This window comes from Petromyzon marinus, chromosome 57 (assembly GCF_048934315.1).
Source record: "Petromyzon marinus isolate PM22_M1 ecotype Great Lakes invasive population chromosome 57, UKy_Petmar_22M1.pri1.0, whole genome shotgun sequence".
NCBI lineage: Eukaryota > Metazoa > Chordata > Hyperoartia > Petromyzontiformes > Petromyzontidae > Petromyzon > Petromyzon marinus.
This window is the reverse complement of record NC_133723.1, coordinates 8,328,660-8,350,014: the sequence shown is the minus strand read 5'-3', so window position 1 is coordinate 8,350,014 and position 21,355 is coordinate 8,328,660. Positions and strand designations below refer to the sequence as shown.

Sequence of the window (21,355 nt, the reverse complement as noted above, 5' to 3'; positions counted from 1 at the left end):
ACATGCCCGTCTGAAGTTTGCCAATGAACATCTGAATGATTCAGAGGACAACTGGGTGAAAGTGTTGTGGTCAGATGAGACCAAAATGGAGCTCTTTGGCATCAACTCAACTCGCCGTGTTTGGAGGAGGAGGAATGCTGCCTATGACCCCAAGAACACCATCCCTACCGTCAAACATGGAGGTGGAAACATTATGTTTTGGGGGTGTTTTCTGCTAAGGGGACAGGACAACTTCACCGCATCAAAGGGACGATGGACGGGGCCATATACCGTCAAATCTTGGGTGAGAACCTCCTTCCCTCAGCCAGGGCATTGAAAATGGGTCGTGGATGGGTATTCCAGCATGACAATGACCCAAAACACACGGCCAAGGCAACAAAGGAGTGGCTCAAGAAGAAGCACATTAAGGTCCTGGAGTGGCCTAGCCAGTCTCCAGACCTTAATCCCATAGAAAATCTGTGGAGGGAGCTGAAGGTTCGAGATACCAAACGTCAGCCTCGAAACCTTAATGACTTGGAGAAGATCTGCAAAGAGGAGTGGGACAAAATCCCTCCTGAGATGTGTGCAAAACTGGTGGCCAACTACAAGAAACGTCTGACCTCTGTGATTGCCAACAAGGGTTTTGCCACCAAATACTAAGTTATGTTTTGCAGAGGGGTCAAATACTTATTTCCCTCATTAAAATGCAAATCAATTTATAACATTTTCGACATGCGTTTTTCTGGATTTTTTTGTTGTTATTCTGTCTCTCACTGTTCAAATAAACTTACCATTAAAATTATAGACTGATCATTTCTTTGTCAGTGGGCAAACGTACAAAATCAGCAGGGGATCAAATACTTTTTTCCCTCACTGTAGAATCAACATCGCGCATTTTAGAGTATTTGGCTGCTATAAATGTTCACGTGATAAGCCACTTCATTATGATATCATTTGTGGGGAGGTCGCTTCTGAAAAAGAGCTACATAGCTCAGTGAGCCTCATCTGGTCAAATAAAAATAATAGAAGTTGGCAGTACCCACACTTCACACCACCACATGTGGCCCCGCCTGTGGACTAACTGACACTGTACCCATGTATAGTTGGGTGGGCAGAGGCGGAGGTCGATTTGAGAAACACGTTTGGACACTGGATGTGCCGGGGCTCCCACATAGCAAGTCCGGTGTGCTCGCATTTACAGCACGGGAAGAGCATCGTAGCCTATTAGTGGACGAACACAAAAATCAATAAGAATAGGTTTTACCCCTTTCTGGCAAGACAATGCATGTACTATCAGAGCACGTTTTGTCTGCATGTTTCACCACAAGTACTGTGTGTGGTTAATGCAGTAAACTTGATTCCTTGCAAACGGTATCTATTTGGTGTTTGAACATCTTAACACCTCTTGTTTAATTGCCAGAAAGGGTAAAACCTCTTATTACTTTTCATACTTTGATACTGGGAAAAAAAGGTCCCCTAATAATCACTTACTTCCTGCATTGCTTGGCCAGTTTCTCCATTGAGCCTTCTGCAAACTGCCTCAGGCTATAGTCAGTGCCTCCAGCGGAGCCCACTTTACACAGTCCCTGTAAAAAACACACGTGCATCGCACGTATTATTATTATTACTTGCTCATTGGCGGGTTCGCTGTTAGAGGGTCGGGGAAAGATCCGTCGCAAACAGCTATATTCAAAGGCCAGAAGACCCTTCGTTTCAGTACAAGTCAAGACTAAAACAAGCTTTTCAAAAAGGTGAGAAAATGTGAGACGGTGAGCAGGGTCGTGCAAGCACATGGACTGGACTGGCCACGCGAGACGCTGAAGGTCGCAAAAGCTGGCAAGCGGTCCGTCACGGACGTCGACCCTTGGTTACGATGGGGATAACACTCGGTGCAGCAGAGCGACAGATACAAATCACCGCGAAGAAAACCGCCACCGAACGCACCACCAGCGCGCGTATCTTGATTTTGTCGTTGGTCGTTTTCTTGTAAATGTCCTTGAGCAGCGACACGCCGTTGCTGGTGATGAAGGTGGCGCGGTTGGACTTGGCGGCGGCATAGATCAGCGCCTCCGTGGCCACCAGCTGATCGAGCTCGCGCTCCGAGGCCACCAGAGCCACCATCGTCTCCAAGACGCCCTTGAGTTCCAGGATCTTGTTGCCCACATCAAAGGGGCCCTGCAGAAGCCCCGATATGGTCTGGATGGCGTGCAGATTTCCGGCCGCGTCGCTCACACCGAAATATTTCCTGCGGCGACGCGAAAAAAAAAAACACAAAACACACGGTCAGCGACGCGCTTGTCGGAAGTCAACGATGGCGGTCGTTTGATGGCAGTGCAGCAAAATTAATTGTTGTATTTCACTATGCTCCCGCGCCTAAGCTGCCTGCCTCGACGTGAAGTCGGGGGAGCCCGCAGCCTACAGTCCACAGCGGGCCCACCACTTTATGTCACACCCTCATTGAGCCTCTCACTTCCGAATGAACTGCAAATTAAAATTGTATCCGTCACTCGAGCATTCAAGCCACGTTAGTTGGACGCTCGCGGGGAAATATTTTCGACTGGACAACACTGTGCTTCTAATTAATTTGTGTTTATGAGTTTTAAACCGGCCCCGCCCAACATGGCGAGGTCAAATAACCCCCACAGCCTGCATCAAGTAGTGGATTCACAGACCCGCTGTACATTTACACGTACAATGTTTACTCAGTAGATACAGCAGGCAGAGAGACTGACTTGACTTATTACAGTTGAAGATTGCACCTTGCAAGTGCAGCAAATTGAAAACACTTTGAAAGTTTAAGAAAGGTCAACTGAACACTTGTGAATTTATTATGCGAGAAGTCTTCATTCATAAATGTTCACGTGAAAACCACGATTGCACGGCGGCTATTTCTACAAGTCGTCAAAAGTTTCTGTACAGACCTAACATAAAATAAAACTACAAATCAGTACAATTACAACCCAGACTATTAAGGAAAATATCAAAAAACAAGAGTTTCCATCTCTACAAAACAGTTAAAGGAAAAGATTATTTTATTGAAAAAAGAAATTTCAATTAAAGTGCAAGTGATTGCCTGCTCAAATGAGCACTTGCTTATGTACAAATTTACAGCAGGCGTTAAATATCCCCCTTAAGTAATTCACAAGATGAGGCCCATCGTGTAAAGTACTCAATTGGGACTACGTATACAGAATGAGAATGTTTTTGTTTTCATACTTCAGAATATTTCTTCGTCTCGGAAGAATACGATGAGCTATGAAGCTCTTTTTCGACAGACGTCCGGTACACGTAGCAGTCATCGCCCCCCCCCCCCTCCTTTAGTCGGCAGATTACAAGCCCCGGCTCGCTCTTGCAAAGGAGCATACACATCCGGGGGGGGTCTCCCGGGTTAGTTTCTCAAGCTGGTCGAACTAAAAAAAAGACGCGGAGGGGCTACTTACGTGACATACTCGGCGCAAATCTTCTCATAGTTCTCCCTCTCCGCGTCGCTCCTCAGGTCCTCGTACAGCTTGTTGAGAAGCACCGCCGCCGTCATGCACGTGTTCTCCGTCGCGGCGAGACCGCCCGGCGACTCCGCCACAATCCCAGCCACTTTGAGCACGTGCTTCATCCCTACAGGGCGAAAGGCGAAGCAACGCCGCGTCGATTAAACTTTTTTTTGCGTGTGTGTGTGTGTGTGTCCACTGTCGTGTGGAAATTTGATGGCGATTATGAAGTGGACCGCATTTATAAACGGTACAGTGTGTTCATGTCCGTTATTTAACAAGGTGGGTGACAATTGACAATTCTCTGTCTTAACAGGGGAAGCACGGACAGACGACCACATTTTCAGCAGAGAGCAGTGGCGCAAAATCCACTGTTGTACTGCACTTCGATGCTCCAAGGTGTATGCTCATGACCTAAATCAGGGGTTGGCAACCAAAATAACAAGAGACATTTTTTTCGAGTTCGTTAAAACATTTTTTTAAAGAGCCACAATGCACGTGGGTCCTCAATACATGATGCCACGAAGCAGTTCTTAACGGGCCGCAGATTGCCGACCCCTGCTCTTTAAGTGTGTGATGTTGATTATAAATATAGAGGGAAAAAACGGAGGACCTGGAGAAAAATCCAAGTGGACACAGGAAGAACACGCAAACTCCAAAAATGCAGGCGTCAAGGGTCTGGATAGAACCCACAACCTCCTGCATACCAGGCGAGGTAGTTAACAGCCCTTTCTACTGCTGGATGTGCCGTTTGACCAGATTATCACCGCCCTCGTCAATGCAGGTTGGTGAAGGTGCGAAGCATCCACGAGGGATCAAAGCAGCACAGTACAATGGATTTTAAGGCACTGCCCTCGGTTACTACAGCTATATATGGGGGAGTATTGGACGCAGTGCTTTGTGCACCGTAGCTATATACAGGCATCAGAGTCGGGATCGATCTCACGACCTCCTGTATACCAGGTGAGGCAGTTAACATCTCCTAACCACCGAGAAGAGTTGGGAGTTCCAATGATTTCTTTAATTTCCTGGCACATGACAATGACCCATGAATGAAAGTGGTCAAATATCCCAATGCAGGATCCTCCTGAAAGAAAGCCTAAGGACTCAGTGACGCATCCCTGGGTGTGTAAATAAATAAATACCTCAATGATCATTATGGTCATAATAACAAGATAAAAGTAACATTTGAACAACTGTAAAATCGAACGGCACTCACCGTAGTCAATGAACTTGAGTGCGACCGAATTGTCCGGGTTTTTCAGTGACTTTCGAGGAATGATCTTGATGAGAATATTCATAGCGTTGTCCCTCCCATATCCAGACACGCCTTGGTCCACCAACATCTCCACCAAGCGCACAACCATTCCCTTCAGGTCTTTGTTGCTATCTGCAAACAACAATTCGTCCACTTCACTTGGCATGATGTGACACACAAAGAAAGTACAGGTTTTCCCCCTCGCTCTACGCAGTAGTAGATGCGTTCCAAACAAAAAGGGTGCACAAAGCGAAATCGCACGGGGAAGACAGCTGCCTGCCGATTAGCGCATACTGTTCACACTGTACACACGATGCGGTTCCATATCCGAGCGCATAGCTGCAAGCGAGTGAATTTCAACCGCGTAACACAGCAATTTTTTTTGGCAAAAACAGGTGAGCCGTATATATACGCAAAATGGCACAAACCGAACCCGGATGAAGCGAGGGAAACCTGTCCACATCAAATCGCTGCAGATAAATGCCTCCACGTGCCCCGATTCAGATATTTGGTCACCAATTTTAAGCCATGGCCCGGGAATCGGATTCAGGCCGCCGGGTTATTAGCGCAGCACGCCAACCACAACGTGACCGCTATTCCACTGTACGCATGTGTGAACCTACAAAAATAAAGATCCCTCATAGACTGTTGGAGCAAGGGTTGTGAGCGAGCGCCTATGAAGGCCGGCACGTGATAGGAGGGGATGGGTAGCCAGCTTCACACCAGCACCAATTTTGTCTCAATAATGGCAATGATTACACACCACACCAGGTACTTATTTGAGGCTGACTCGACCTAGGGGAGGCCCAGGACCGGTTGAAATAATCGCCACTGGTGTTGACCATAAGCGGGGATTGAACTCGGGTTGCTGGGTTCGCAGCGTGGCTCACTAACCGCTGCACTCCCCACAAATACAAAAGACAAAGATCCCCCATATAGCCTTGACAGACTGTAGGGACAAGTGCTGTTAGCGAGCACCTATGAAGGCCGACACGGCACACGAGGGGGTTGGTGGCCAACACCACGCCCGGCCGCCTTTGTCTCCCCAGCGGCGTTGTTTACACACTGCACAAGGTACTCATTTGAGGCGGAGTTAACCTAGGGAAGGCCCAGGACCGGTTCAGGTTATCGTCACTGGCGTTGGCCGTGAGCGGGAAAGCGAACTCGGGACGCCGGGTTCGTAACGCAGCGCGCTAACCGCTAGGCTACCGCTCCCTACACACATGTTCACACATGTTCACACATGTTCCCATATTGACGCGGGTGAAACGACCGTTACCCAGCAGAAGCGACTGCTGCTTGTCGTGGTCCTTGGGTAGGCTTTCCACAATGGACTCCCACACAGCCTGCACCACCTTGCAGGTGGCGATGGAGATGCCCTCATCGTCGCTGGCCATCACCCTGCACAGGGTCTCCATGCCGATCGCTCGCAGGACAGCGGTCGCCTGAAAGAGGACACGCAAAGTTAATTTCCCACTCGTAATTTCATAGGTCGCTAGCAGACTGCAGTAAGTGACGGGCGGTCACAGTGAAGCTGTATATTGGGTGCGGCGTGCAGGGTGCAGAAACATTTTCCAGGTCGCTGGCCTGGACACACACACGCACGCTTCTCACTGGAGCATAATTTTATATTTTGGCAATGACTGTGGCATTAGATAAAGTACCTACTGATCTTCAATCATAATTAGTTTTTATATTGAGTGCCCTTGATAGCTACGTGTAATCCCAAATGAGCAATTTGCAGATATATATTTTTTTAAAATTTGACATTCTTGGACCATGACGCTGGCACACATCTGCTTTAAAGCAGACAGCGCGTATTATTCAGTTAATACACCGGCAGAAATAACTGGGGCTGCCTGTCAGAGTCGAACCTCTGCAACAAAACAACGAACACGCTAAAGCTGGGCACCGTCATATTCGCCTGTCTGCACGTCTCTTTTCGCATCCCCCAGTCTGTCTTGTCTGCCTGTGTGTCTGTCTTCTGACCATACTGCCTCTCTGTCTGCCTCTCCGTCATAACGTCTATCTGTAAGTAATTGACCGTATGTACAACTTCTTTTGCACTGTACCTAGCCAACTGTGCTAATCGGAGGTGCGGAAACTCATCGCAGGACTAACTCCAGCTCCACACTCACATACAGCGCGCTAACCACTGCGGCACCACTCCCCACTCACAGTGCGCTAACCACTGCGCCGCCGCTCCCCGCACACTCGCTTACCCTGGCTTCGTGCGCAGTGCACAGCCCCACCAGCGTGCGCATGACCGCGAGGACCATACTGGGGTTGTTGGCGCTGATGAGACGCTGCAGTTGCCGCACCCCATCGCTCTGGTAGATGCTATCGGCGCCAGCGGCATCCCGAGCTAGGATCACCATGTTCTGAGCCGCCTGGGGTAACGGAGCAGACGCATTAAAGACTGTGCCATACGCGATCCACCACTACTGGGTGGGCAACACAGAACGCCAAACTGGGCATAAAAGTCACGTCATACGCATGGATTCCGTAACTTTCCAAGATTAATTTGTCCTTTGGGAGATTGCACGCACGCGACGCAAGCAATAACCAGGGGAGGCCGACGAGCTCGAACCTTAAGCCCCTGCTGCAAGCGGACGAAAGCGCTGCCGCTTGGGCATCTCCACGGCCCGAACGTGCGCACGTTGAGCAGACGTACCTTTTCCTTGTCGCCGTCCGGAGTGTTTTCGTCGAACAATATCTTGAACATCTGTTCGACTTTGGCGTCCGTGGAGAGGTTTACCTTCAGCTGACAGGGCAAACCAACGTTCCGGTCAAGGGAGGGGAAATCCCAGAGGCACGGCGCAGTTGTGCCATCATAAAAAAAAAAACAATGTGCATGTACAAGCACAGGCCTTTACTCAATATTCTGCTGGATAAGGGTCTCCCCCCCCCACGATGTGTGGGGTCATGGGGTAAAATGGCAACGGTTCACCATGCTCGTCAGTGGGGGGTTGGGCAAGCTGGGCAGGTGTAAACGTCGTACCATAGCAGAGTAAAACAATAGATCTTGCTGCACTGGACCATACTGCCCATGACGTAGCCCTGCAGCAGCCTCCCAACACCTGTGTTACACCTGGTGGTCCCCAATCAAAACACCATCCAGGCTCAAACCTTCTTAGCGTACGAGATCTGACGAGGCTGGGCACATTCTAGGTGATTGTGGTAATCATAGCAGCAATAGCCCAAGTGAAAAAGTGTTACTGTACTATACTCTTTGGTTCTTTCGGTAAAGTCAAGTAGGTATAAAATAAAATAAATCACGACGTTTCGGGCAAAACACAAGCGTTAGTCATGAGGTGGGAAAGCTTTCCCACCTCGTGACGGACGTGACTTTACCGAGAGAACCAAAGAGTATGGATTCCTGCAGTCACGAGAGCTTCAAATCAAGATTGTTACTTTACTTAAAATGAGCAGAGCCAGCACTTACTATGTTGGTGTATGGAAATTCCACATTCCAATGAAAAATACAGTTCATTCATACGATTTACACAGTTAATTTCCCACTACGTATGAATTGTGTTAAATCCGGTGGAATGATGGTGTAAGTGGACCTCCGAGACTTTAAATCACAATTGTGTGTCAAGTACTCTAAATAACACTATGCTCTCTTGCCAAATCACCAAATCGATGGCCCCTTAGTCAAACCTGTGCTGAAATGCCATTCTGGTCATTGAGGGTTATTTAACCAGAGTTTGACTCGTGCAGTGGATCGATGAAAGGTCTGCAGTATGTTAGACAAAGATCCCCCGTATAGCCTAAACAGACTGTAGGGGCAAGTGCTGTTAGCATGAACCTATGAAGGCCGTAGCGGCACACGAGGTGGGGTGGCCAGCACCACGCCCGACCGCCTTTGTCTTCCCAGTGGCGCTGTTTACACACCACACCAGGTACTCATTTGAGGCTGAGCTGACCTAGGGGAGGTCCGAGACCGGTTATAATAATCGTCACTGCTATTGACCATGAGCGGGAATCGAACTCGGGTAACCGGGTTCATAGTGAAGCGCGCTAACCACTGTACTACACTACCGCTCCCCACAAGACAAACATCCACAGGCATGCACCTTTTCCTGTATCTGAATGCTGAGTTTTCTCAAGGTTTCCACAAACACTTTGTTTTGCGGTTCGATGGACGAACACCTCTGGGCATCTCTGAATGCCTGGTCCAACCTGTCCATCTTCTCGTATGCCTGACAACGTCGGTACAGGGCTTTCACATCGCTCTCGTTGTCTTCAACAGCTGCAAAGAGAGCGTGCGTGTCAATCGAAGCCATTAGAGACAGTGACGTCATTGCACGTTGACGATCGTGACGTCACAGGGACATGATTGAAGATGTAAAAGGATGCGCACTGTTGTCATTTCAAAGTCCTAAGGACTTGCTTAGGATAGTCCAGGATAAACAGCCTGGGTGTGGAGCTACAACGAAGGAATATTTATTTATTTTTAAATCTTTTTGGGCTGTAGCCTCCTTGCAAAGGTATTTTTGGCCACGTAAAAGATCTGCCAGAAAATCAAATTCGGCGATCCTTTTCTCGATTAAACAAAAACAATCCTACAATTTTCATTCACAAAACCTAACTCCAATTACATTTCTGCTCAACGTGTATATTTTTGGCCAATTGTAAAAAAAAAAAAATCAGTCAACCACATTATATGAAATCTGACGTTATACCATCTCATCAGACATACAGTGAGGGAAAAAAGGAATTGATCCCCTACTGATTTTGTACGTTTGCTCACTGACAAAGAAATGATCAGTCTATCATTTTAATGGTAGGTTTATTTGAACAGTGAGAGACAGAATAACAACAAAAATCCAGAAAAACGCATGTCAAAAATTTTATAAATTGATTTGCATTGTAATGAGGGAAAAAAGTAGTTGACCCCCTCTCAATCAGAAAGATGTCTGGCTCCCAGGTGTCTTTTATACAGGTAACGAGCTGAGATTTGGAGGACACTCTTAAAGGGAGTGCTCCTAATCTAAGCTTGTTACCTGTATAAAAGACACCTGTCCACAGAAGCAATCAATAAATCAGATTCCAAACTCTCCACCATGGCCAAGACCAAAGAGCTCTCCAAGGATGTCAGGGACAAGATTGTAGACCTACACAAGGCTGGAATGGGCTACAAGACCATTGCCAAGCAGCTTGGTGAGAAGGTGACAACAGTTGGTGCGATTATTCGCAAATGGAAGAAACACAAAAGAACTGTCAATCTCCCTCGGCCTGGGGCTCCATGCAAGATCTTACCTCGTGGAGTTGCAATGATCATGAGAACGGTGAGGAATCAGCCCAGAACTACACGGGAGGATCTTGTCAATGCTCTCAAGGCAGCTGGGACCATAGTCACCAAGAAAACAATTGGTAACACATTACGCCGTGAAGGACTGAAATCCTGCAGCACCCGCAAGGTCCCCCTGATCAAGAAAGCACATATAAATGCCCCATCTGAAGTTTGCCAATGAACATCTGAATGATTCGGAGGACAACTGGGTGAAAGTGTTGTGGTCAGATGAGACCAAAATTGAGCTCTTTGGCATCAACTCAACTCGCCGTGTTTGGAGGAGGAGGAATGCTGCCTATGACCCCAAGAACACCATCCCCACCGTCAAAAATGGAGGTGGTAACATTATGCTTTGGGGGTGTTTTTCTGCTAAGGGGACAGGACAACTTCACCGCATCAAAGGGACGATGGACGGGGCCATGTACCGTCAAATCTTGGGTGAGAACCTCCTTCCCTCAGCCAGGGCATTGAAAATGGGTCGTGGATGGGTATTCCAGCATGACAATGATCCAAAACACACGGCCAAGGCAACAAAGGAGTGGCTCAAGAAGAAGCACATTAAGGTCCTGGAGTGGCCTAGCCAGTCTCTAGACCTTAATCCCATAGAAAATCTGTGGAGGGAGCTGAAGGTTCGAGTTGCCAAATGTCAGCCTCGAAACCTTAATGACTTGGAGAAGATCTACAAAGAGGAGAGGGGACAAAATCCCTCCTGAGATGCGTGCAAACCTGGTGGCCAACGACCTGAAACGTCTGACCTCTGTGATTGCCAACAAGGGTTTTGCCACCAAGTACTAAGTCATGTTTTGCAGAGGGGTCAAATACTTATTTCCCTCATTAAAATGCAAATCAATTTATAACATTTTTTGACATGCGTTTTTCTGGATTTTGTTGTTATTATTCTGTCTCCCACTGTTCAAATAAACCTACCATTAAAATTATAGACTGATCATTTCTTTATCAGTGGGCAAACGTACAAAATCAGATGGGGATCAAATACTTTTTTCCCTCACTGTATAGGGCAAGATTGCTCTCATTCTCTCTGTAAGTCATTAAAGACAGCCCGAAAACGCAAAACTAAACATCTTTGTCAATAACACCGTGGCCTTAAAAAGCATATAATCTGCGACGTTTTACACAATAGCCCTTCTTCGCAGGCCAGAGGTTGAGTGAAAAAAAATGTCCCGGCGGAATTGTTCCAACAGCAATACTCTCAAGTATGAAAAAATAAGAAGAGGTTTTACCCTTTCTGGCAATAAAACAGGTGTTAAGTTTTGATTTAAAGCTTTCGTGACTGCAGGGATTCATATTCTTGGTTCTTTCGGTAAAGTCACGTAGAAGGGAAACAAATAAAATAATAAATAAAAACACAAGCAATCATCATCAGGTGTGAAAAACCACAGCAAGGTTTTCACACCTGATGATGATTGCTTGTGTTGCAGTCGAAACGTCGTGATAATTTTATTGTTTTATATTTTTATTATTTTATTGTTTCCCTTCTACGTGACTTTACCAAACACCTTTTGCAAGACATCAAGTTGGCATTAACCACACGTACTTGCGGTGAACATGCAAATAAAAATGCTCTGATAATATATGCATGAACATCTTAACGCCTGTTTTCTTACCAGAAAAGGTGAAAAAAAAATTATCCTTATTTTTTCATGCTTGGAAACTGCCAAAAAAAGGTCCCATTTTGTAGCAATACTCTGCAGCACTTGTGACTATTGCTCAAGACGATAGATGGCGCCACTGTCCAAACATTCCACAAAGACCGAGTCCATTGAACCAGCAAGGCCTCAAAAGTCTCGCACTGTCAGTCCCTTCTCAATACAAACTGAGTACGACGTTTCGCCAGTAATTAAATGTTGCGGCTGGGCTTTCCAACACACCGGTGTGCTGTACTAGTGACGAATTGGCCACGTTCTGTTTACGCGACAACCCTTACTAGTTGGCTGTGTCGGGTAGTGGCGGGTTTTAACGACACATTGCTATATTTACACACGATTTAACCCAAAAACCTCTATTATGGATTATGTTGGTCGCGAAAGCCTACGTGTTAAACTGACTAATCTTTATCTGTTGGTGAGCGGTATCTCTCTGCAAGCCACTCCAAGAGCCGCAAGTTGAAGGACCTCGTGCTAAAACAATGGAACTAGGAGTTGAGGCACAAACCTATATATATTCCATCGCCTTGGAGCCAAGGGTTGGCGGAAGATAGATTTGTCAAACCTGCTTGTATGGTGAGGCAGCCAACATAAGGCAGCACAGCAAATGGGTTTGTGAACCCACTGGTATTAAACTTTGAGCATTATTCTCTCACTGGTGAAAACAGCACTCTGGAATCCTCCCACATGCAGACGCCGTGTGGTTCAACCCAATAAAGGACATTATTGCATTATTGACCTTTACTCATACATGCACTCTAGAAGCATAGTCCAGCGCTGCACAGGACACTTTTTCACTCCTCCAAACAGACCACGCTACAGTGCCAAAGCAAGCATCTAGCGGCATAACAAAAGACCAAGCAAGTCCACGCACGCAAGCACGCTCTTGCATTGCAACATGACCATCCGCACCGAAATCACTCGCAAAGGCACAAACACATGAAACTAAACACACTGAGTCTGACCCGCACCTCCGATCAGCAAGCGTTGGCTACGTACGGTGCGAAATAAGTTGAACATACATACATAAACACAAGCGCGCACACACTGTGAGCGTTGCGTTAAGTGCAGTAGCTTTGGTTATGGAATGATGGCTAGGACGTCACCTTTAGAAGCATCTTCCACCGCTCGTGCGTAATCCTCCTGGGTTCGGAAGAGAGAGGGGAAAGGAAATGTTGCGTCAAAATCGTTTGAATATATTGCTCCCATCCAACGCTTGGGTTTCCGTAGACAGTTACGATTCGTAATTGATGTTTGGGTTTGGCCATGTAATGATCTGACCATAGCTACATTTGGTTGTGAGAATTGCTCTGCAACTGACTGGCGAGGTGAAAGAATAATAGGTTGGTGTGTTTCAACGTTTGTACCCGTGACAAAGTAATGTGTACGGCTATCAGGTGGAGCTTGGATCACAACACATATGGACAGACGGGACGTAACAAAGAACACCAAAGAAATATTAAATTATCTCAAACACAACTGTCGGCAGTGGCAGAGCATGCTTGTCAACAAGGACACTCAATTGATTTTGATAACGTTGAAGTGTTGTGTAAAACTATTTATTACTGGCCAAGACTAATTAGAGAATCCATTGAAATTGAGAGAAATACAAATAACTTTAATCGCTCTGACAACTACAGGCTTAGTGCGGCCTGGAAGCGTTTTATTAAATCAAAATATATAATACAATTACAATTCCTTATAAGGGAAACAAACACCAATGAATAACAACTGAATGATTACCAATCTATTATACAATTACAATACCCTCCCCGCCTCAAATCACTGCACCTGAATGAATTCAATGATGACGTCACCCTGCTGCTGCTCTATTTAAGATCGGGAGCAAGAGGAGAGCCGGAACATTCTGGCAAATTACCCGATGAAGCAGGATATAATTACCAGCGAAACGTCGTACTCAAATTTTAAATGATGTTGATTCACTCTTCAACACGCCGGTGGGCTAAAGTAGTGAACTATTTGTCCTTTGTAAACGTGACACCTTTTTTACTGTTTGGCCGTGTCGGGTGGTGGAGGGTTACGACACATTTATAAATAACGCGATCTAACCCAGAAACCTTTAAAATGAACATATTACATGGCCTAACCAAAATAAAATAACTTCAATTGTGAATATTATTCAATGCTGTTCACAATCAATGTCTCCATAGATCCTGTAACAAGAGGGCTACGAGGTCATGCCGATTGTAATTTTTTTTTATTAAACAGATATTAAATTTTCTGTATTTATCCAAGGCACTTCGTGAACGATTGTCAGATGGCACAAGCCCTCCTCCACCACAACACGACAATGCCAGACCCCACTCGAGCCAGAGAACATTGGAGGCGCTTGCTGTGTGGGTGGACTGTGCTACCCCATATGCCACCTTGTCCAGATGTGGCACCCTCACACTGTCATCTGTTCAGCCCTCTGAATGACGGGCCTACGTGAGCTACATTTGTAAAATGACATTTATGTCTTTACAAGACGAAGCCGTTCATAAATAGTCACGTCGCGGGTCGCATGAAGTCACGGGTCGCATCAAGTGAAGTCGTGGGTGATATTAAAACACATTCCTGCGGAGGGAGCTGATAGGAGCGTTTGGTTGCTCGATCAATGGCCAGGGTCAACGGCACCACGTGGTGTATTCCGCAAATATGCCCGACTGTGAGGGCGGGCACAAGCCGGCGTGAGAAGGTTAAACGTTAAGTTTTATAAGGGCACCACGGGGTGACCAGCCCCTCCCCACCCAGCCCCACCCCTCCCACCCCCCACCCAGCCCCAACCTCCCCACCCAGCCCCTCTCTCCCCACCCTCCCCACCCAGCCCTCCCCACCCTCCCCTCCCCACCCCCTCCCTCCCCACCCAACCCCTCCCCACCCTCCCCTCTCCACCCAGCCCCACCCCTCCCATTTTTGGATGCACGACGGACGGACACAATAATCCCCTGTGGGCTGGTGGTGTAGTAACCAGGAGGTTCCTACCAGTATTAAGTCGTGACCCATACGTTTCACACCACCGCTGCTTTATGTGCTATGAAGAAGACCCATTGCCCAAAACGTCACCTTTATATATATGTGTATTTCTTTTTTTTAAGCAGCGTTATTCACGAATGTGTCGATTTTTTTATTTTAGTCAATTGTGCTTGCGCACCACTGCCAACGCAGCGGCAGCAGCAACACCAAATGATTTGTTTTAAATGGAGTGGGAAGCCTCTCAAGCACAGACTCACTCACCTGCTTCAGGTAGCAAGCCGCCCTGTTCTTGTACAGGACTGCCAGGTCTCGTTTGTCCTCCGTGCTCACGATGGCTCTCGTGTAGTAGACCAGAGCGTTCGCGTAGTCGCCTGCGTTGAAGCATTTGTTCCCTTCGTCTTTAAGTCCAGTGGCGTTCTCCATCTGAAACAGTAAAACGTGAAAGTATGTCGTAACTCGTTACCCGCCGGACGTAGCCAACCGTGCTAAGCGGAGTTGCCGGGAAAGCGACAACAAACTAAACACAAAACGCGTTCATAAAGGGATGAGTTTTCAATCTAGATTTAAAAGCGCGAAGCTCAGTGGATTCCTAACATCGGAAGCGCGTTTCTGACGGCCGCAGAAGCGTACCTGAAAGCACGCGATGCAAGTGAACGCCTTTTTTTCGATGTTTAGCCAAACGCCGCTGCGAGGATGGCTGGAGTTTGCGTAATGGTTTATGTTATTTGACGAGATCAGCAAGGTATTGTGGTTCATTTGCGGCAAGCACTTTGTATGCGATGAAATCTCAACAACTTTGCAACACGGACGTTAATATGCCCGGACCTTTGTCAAGTCACTGCTGGATGAAGGTCCCCCCTGGCCTGTTGCTGTTTGTTTCATTATAATTCACCACTTCAATGTAAATGCGAAGAGAAAAAAAGGTGGTCAGTAGGAGCTTCTGTCCACCCTGAAGTAAAAATGGGATCACCACAGTCAAGCGAGCCGATCGGCAGGTGTGGTGAGGATAAATTGTGGCTATTCCCACGTCTACCAAGGCGTCTGGCCAGGCCACATTTCTCGAGTGGAGGCCCTTCAACCAACAGTGGCGTAAAGAAGCAATTGCAGGGCTGCGCCTTCACCTCTTATTACACTATACCAGGGGTCGGGAACCTATGGCTCGCGAGCCAGATGTGGCTCTTTTGATGATTGCATATGGCTCGCAGATAAAACAAAATATTCTCACTTGTTTTAATCCATCCATAGATTTTTCACTGCGCATGTCCTGTTCAGGGCTGCAGGAGCAATTGTCCATTATTTTAATTGGATGATACTGGCCTACGTTTGCCGTTGCTGGGTAAAACAGGTAAACGCCCCCTTTTGAATCAGTCTGAGACTGCGTCTGCTCGGTCATTAGCTCAAAGCTAACCCTTCGACGAAGAAGATGGCGAAAAGAAAAAAAGACGACGAGTATCGTACATTTCAGGACGAATGGACCGAAGAATTCGCCTTTGTGGAGAGAGCGGGTTCTGCGGTGTGTCTAATTTGCAATGACAAAATTACATCGTTGAAACGGTCGAATGTAAAGCGGCACTTCGACACGCGCCACGCTACCTTTGCATCAAAATACCCTGCGGGAGACAGCAGAAAGAAAGCGTGCCAAGAGCTTCTGAGCAGGGTGCAAGCTAGCCAGCAGCAACTCCGCGTATGGACCCGGCAAGGTGACTATAATTCGACTAGCTTTGCTGGTTCTTTAGCAATAGTGAGGAACGGAAAACCATTCACAGATGGCGAGTATGCTAAAACGTTCATGCTGGATGTAGCCAATGAACTTTTTGATGATCTTCCGAACAAAGACAAGATAATCAAACGGATACAAGACATGCCTCTGTCGGCAAGAACTGTTCATGATCGTACCATCGTGATGGCAAACAAAGTGGAGGAAACGCAAGTGAAGGACATAAATGCAGCGCCGTTCTTTTCTCTGGCTTTGGATGAGTCAACAGACGTGAGCCATTTGTCGCAGTTCAGCGTGATTGCAAGATATGCTGTTGGTGACACACTGCGCGAAGAAAGTCTTGCTGTTCTGCCATTAAAAGGGTCCACAAGAGGTGAGGATTTATTCAAGTCTTTCATGGAGTTTGCTCAAGAAAAAAGTCTACCTATGGATAAACTTCTCTCAGTGTGTACTGATGGTGCTCCGTGTATGGTGGGGAAAAACAAAGGATTTGTGGCGCTTCTCCGTGAACATGAAAATAGACCCATCCTAAGTTTCCATTGCATTATACACCAGGAGGCACTTTGTGCTCAGATGTGTGACAGGCAGTTTGGCGAAGTGATGTCGCTGGTCATTCGTGTGATCAACTTTATTGTTGCCCGAGCCTTAAATGATCGCCAGTTTAAAACACTGCTGGATGAAGTTGTAAATAACTATCCTGGTCTGCTTTTGCACAGCAATGTGCGTTGGTTGTCAAGAGGGAAGGTGCTAAGCCGTTTTGCGGCTTGCCTGAACGAAATCCGGACTTTCCTTGAAATGAAAGGCGTCGGGCATCCTGAGCTAGCCGACACCGAGTGGCTCCTCAAGTTTTACTATCTCGTAGATCTGACTGAACATCTGAACCAGCTCAACGTGAAAATGCAAGGCATTGGAAATACAGTGTTATCCCTTCAACAAGCTGTATTTGCTTTTGAAAACAAGCTGGAGCTTTTCATCACGGATCTTGAAACAGGTCGTTTACTACATTTTGAAAAACTGAGCCAATTTAAAGATGCATGCACAGCAAGTGAGCCCATTCAAAACCTTGATCTCCACCAGCTAGCTGGCTGCACATCCAGTCTCCTACAGTCCTTCAAAGCACGCTTTGGAGAATTTCGTGAGCACACTCGTCTTTTTAAGTTCATCACCCATCCAAACGAGTGTTCACTGAACACAGCCGACCTGAATTACATCCCTGGTGTCTCCGTCAGAGATTTTGAAGCAGAAGTGGCTGACCTGAAGGCCTCAGACATGTGGGTGAATAAGTTCAAGTCACTGAATGAAGATTTGGAAAGAATCACACGACAGAAAGCGGAGTTGGCGAGCAAGCACATGTGGACAGAAATGAAAAAACTCCAACCCGAAGACCAGCTGATTCTCAAAACTTGGAACGCGCTTCCTGTCACATACCACACACTGCAGCGTGTGAGTATTGCTGTATTGACCATGTTTGGATCTACGTATGCATGTGAGCAGTCATTCTCACATCTTAAAAACATCAAGTCCAACCTACGATCACGTTTAACGGATGAAAGCCTCAACGCTTGCATGAAGCTTAACCTCACCAAGTACCAACCCGACTACAAAGACATCAGCAAATCCATGCAGCACCAGAAGTCGCATTAATGGTGAGTGTTATAACATTATTTAAAAGAATAAATTCAGAGGCTTATTATACTGACATTTAGTTGAATTCACTTTTAAAATATATTATATGGCTCTCACTGAAATAAATTTCCAATTTTTTTGCTTTCATGGCTCTCTTAGTCAAAAAGGTTCCCGACCCCTGCACTATACGGTGCCAGTAGCAGTAGTACCAGTAGCATACAGTGCCAGTAGTATACATTGCCAGTAGTATACAGTGCCAGTAGTACCAGTAGCATACAGTACCAGTAGCATACAGTAATAGCAGCATACAGTGCCAGTAATATACAGTGCCAGTAATATACAGTACCAGTAATATACAGTACCAGTAGCATACAGTACCAGTAGTATACAGTGCCAGTAGTATACAGTGCCAGTAGTACACAGTACCAGTAGTACACAATGCCAGTAGTATACAGTGCCAGTAGTATACAGTACCAGTAGTATACAGTACCAGTAGCATACAGTACCAGTCGTATACAGTGCCAGTAGTATACAGTACCAGTAGCATACAGTACCAGTACTATACAGTACCAGTAGCATACAGTACCAGTAGTATGCAGTAGTATAGAGTAGTATACAGTATGCAGGAGACGGTATTGTATACTCTCACAGCCAAGGCGACACTGACCGTGGTTGTAATACATTATAATTTTGCACGTACATTACAACATATATCTCAATTATATTATTTAAAACACGACAGCAGCGATTACTGAATTACAGTTGCAGTAAATGCAGCACATGGGACGATCTGCAATGGTGTTATCGTTACGAGCGGTAACACTTATCACGACCGGAACTGCAAAACATTACAATCCCGTAGGCATAAAGCACATTTAATCATCATTTAAAAAAATCTCGAATTACAACGGGCGTTCGTACGGTATAGGTGTGGCGTACAGTACCGTGTACAGTGCTGCAAGCAATCGTTACTGTTGTTGTACTACGACTGAGGCAAAATTTGGTGGTGTCGATGCCACGCGTTTGTCGGCGACTTTAATTCAACCGTCGTCGATTAAATGTGGGTTGATGAAACAATGAGAGCGGCAGCAGCAGCAGCAGCGGCAGACCCTGCGAGCGATGTCAGCGGCGTCACGATCGAAACGTTTCCGCCCCCGGGTCTCGAGACGGAGACTCCGCGTGCCCTAAGATCCCCCCCACCACCCACCACCAACACCCACCACCACTCCCCCCCACCAACACCACACCCACCACCACCAACACTACCACCCACCACCACCAACACCACCACTCTCCCCCCACCAACAACACCACTCCCCCCCCACCAACACCCACCAACACCACCACTCCCCCCCCCACCAACACCACCACTCCCCCCCCCACCAACACCACCACTCCCCCCCCCCACCAACACCACCACTCCCCCCCCCCACCAACACCACCACCCCCCCCCACCAACACCACCACTCCCCCCCCCCACCAACACCACCACTCCCCCCCCCACCAACACCACCACTCCCCCCACCAACACCACCACTCCCCCCCACCAACACTACCCCCCCACCAACACTACCCCACCACCAACACTCCCCCCCCACCACCAACCCACCGTCACCACCCCACTCACCCCCACCACCAACACCCACCACACCACCACCACCACACACCCCTAACACCCACCCACCGTCACCACCACCCCACCCACCCACCCCCACGTAAGGCACCGCGGTCATTTGTCTAAAATCGGGTTCCCATCGCATGACATTCATCCATAGTACAATATATAAATGTGGTGTCGTTAAGCCCGCCACCACACGACACAGCCAATTAGTAAGGGGTTTGTCACGTCAACGTAAACGTGTCAATTCGTTACTTAGTACAGCAACACCGGTGTGTTGGAGAGTAAATCCAGATGTGGCTGTCGCCTCATGATGCCGGCTGTAATTACTGGCGAAACGTCGTACTCAGATTGTAAATGTTGTAGTGGATTTGCCCTCCAACACACCGGTGTGCTGTACTAGTAACTAATTGGCACGTTCTGTTTACGTGACAAACCCCTTACTGATCGGCTGCGTCGGGTGGTGTGCGGGTTTAACGACACATATATACGCAACGTAACCAAAAAAAACCCCCACTATATTATTATGGGTGATAGTGGTCGCGAAAGCACCACTAGATATTAAACTGACATCGCATTCATACCCCGCTCTATTTAAGACCGACACAGGAGGATTTTGTCTCCAAAATTCTCTGGCTTCCCGCCTGATGATGCTGGTTGTTGTAATTAAGGGGCCGTCCATAAATGACGTCACGCGATTTTTGACCCCCCCCCCTCGTCACACGGCGTCACAAAAAGTCAGACCCCTCCCCCTCAAATATGACGTCACAAAGCTCTGCCCCCCCCCCCCCCCAAAACCATATTTACATTTTGAAAATAAAATATGCTTCAAATCGCTTTAAACTATTGTCATTGTAGTGCGTATTTAATGTGGCGCCGCACTCTGATGTTGTAGGAGTGATGTTATAACAATTAGTGTTATTATAACAATTCAAGATTTATTTAAAGTTGCGCATTTTGATGTGACGTCATATTTCTCAAACCCACCCCCCCTCGTCACACATCGTCACAAATGTCTGACCCCCCCCCCCCCAGGTGCGTGACGTCATTTATGGACGGCCCCTTAGTACTGGCGAAACGTCACGGTACCCGCATTGTAAATGCTGCGGGTTTACTCTCCAAAAACACACAACCGGTGGTGCTGAACTAGTAACAATAATGAGAATGTTGCAAGGAGTTAATGTCTTCCTTCCGAGCTATGCACTTTGAAATCTAGATTGAAAACGATTTTTTTAGTTTATCTTGTAGTTCTTCCCCCACACCTCCGATTAGCACGCTTGGCTACGTACGGTGCGAAATCAGTTAAACATACATATTACCAAGGCTGGATTATGGACCGGGCCAGTGGGGGGCAGTGCCCCGGGGCCTCGGACTGCCAGGGGGCCTCCAAGCCTGGGGCCGCGCGAGGTGCGTGGCCCAAGACTTCCGAAGGAAGTGGAACGCCAGGGCCCTCAGTGCGCACAGGGCAAGCTGCCCACGAGGCCCCTGGGTGCTTATAGCGTGAGCTGACCACTAGGGCCCCCCAGACCCCTTAGCGCTTACAATGTGAGGGCCCCCCAAACCCCTTGGTGTTTAAGGATGCATTCATGAATTGATTAAAACCAATTGGCACATTCACGACACATGCATTGAACCGTGTGTATAATAATCATTATTTTCCCTAAGCAACAAAAAAAATGCCAATTCAAAACTGTTCGTGCCGATTTAATATCTGCCGAGGTACATAGTTCATC

At 47.2% G+C, this 21,355-nt stretch overlaps 1 protein-coding gene across 4 annotated transcripts in view; it reads right to left on the bottom strand.

Annotated features, from left to right (window-relative positions):
• Window positions 1-21,355, bottom strand: part of LOC116954937 (protein unc-45 homolog B-like) — a 55,531-nt gene that overhangs the window by 19,519 nt on the left and 14,657 nt on the right. The window contains exons 1-11 of one of the 4 annotated variants that reach the window (XM_032975789.2): window positions 19,114-19,187; window positions 14,923-15,084; window positions 12,792-12,828; window positions 8,802-8,977; window positions 7,397-7,486; window positions 6,945-7,112; window positions 6,002-6,167; window positions 4,684-4,854; window positions 3,420-3,591; window positions 1,924-2,224; window positions 1,471-1,565 (exon numbers count right to left, since the gene is read on the bottom strand). In XM_032975789.2, the coding sequence (XP_032831680.2) occupies window positions 1,471-1,565; window positions 1,924-2,224; window positions 3,420-3,591; window positions 4,684-4,854; window positions 6,002-6,167; window positions 6,945-7,112; window positions 7,397-7,486; window positions 8,802-8,977; window positions 12,792-12,828; window positions 14,923-15,084 (1,538 nt within the window). In that variant the 5' untranslated portion in view covers window positions 19,114-19,187. Of the gene's footprint in view, window positions 1-1,470; window positions 1,566-1,923; window positions 2,225-3,419; window positions 3,592-4,683; window positions 4,855-6,001; window positions 6,168-6,944; window positions 7,113-7,396; window positions 7,487-8,801; window positions 8,978-12,791; window positions 12,829-14,922; window positions 15,085-18,925; window positions 19,188-21,355 lie in introns of those variants that run through there. The other 3 variants (XM_032975788.2, XM_032975786.2, XM_032975790.2) reach the window with 3 other exon arrangements.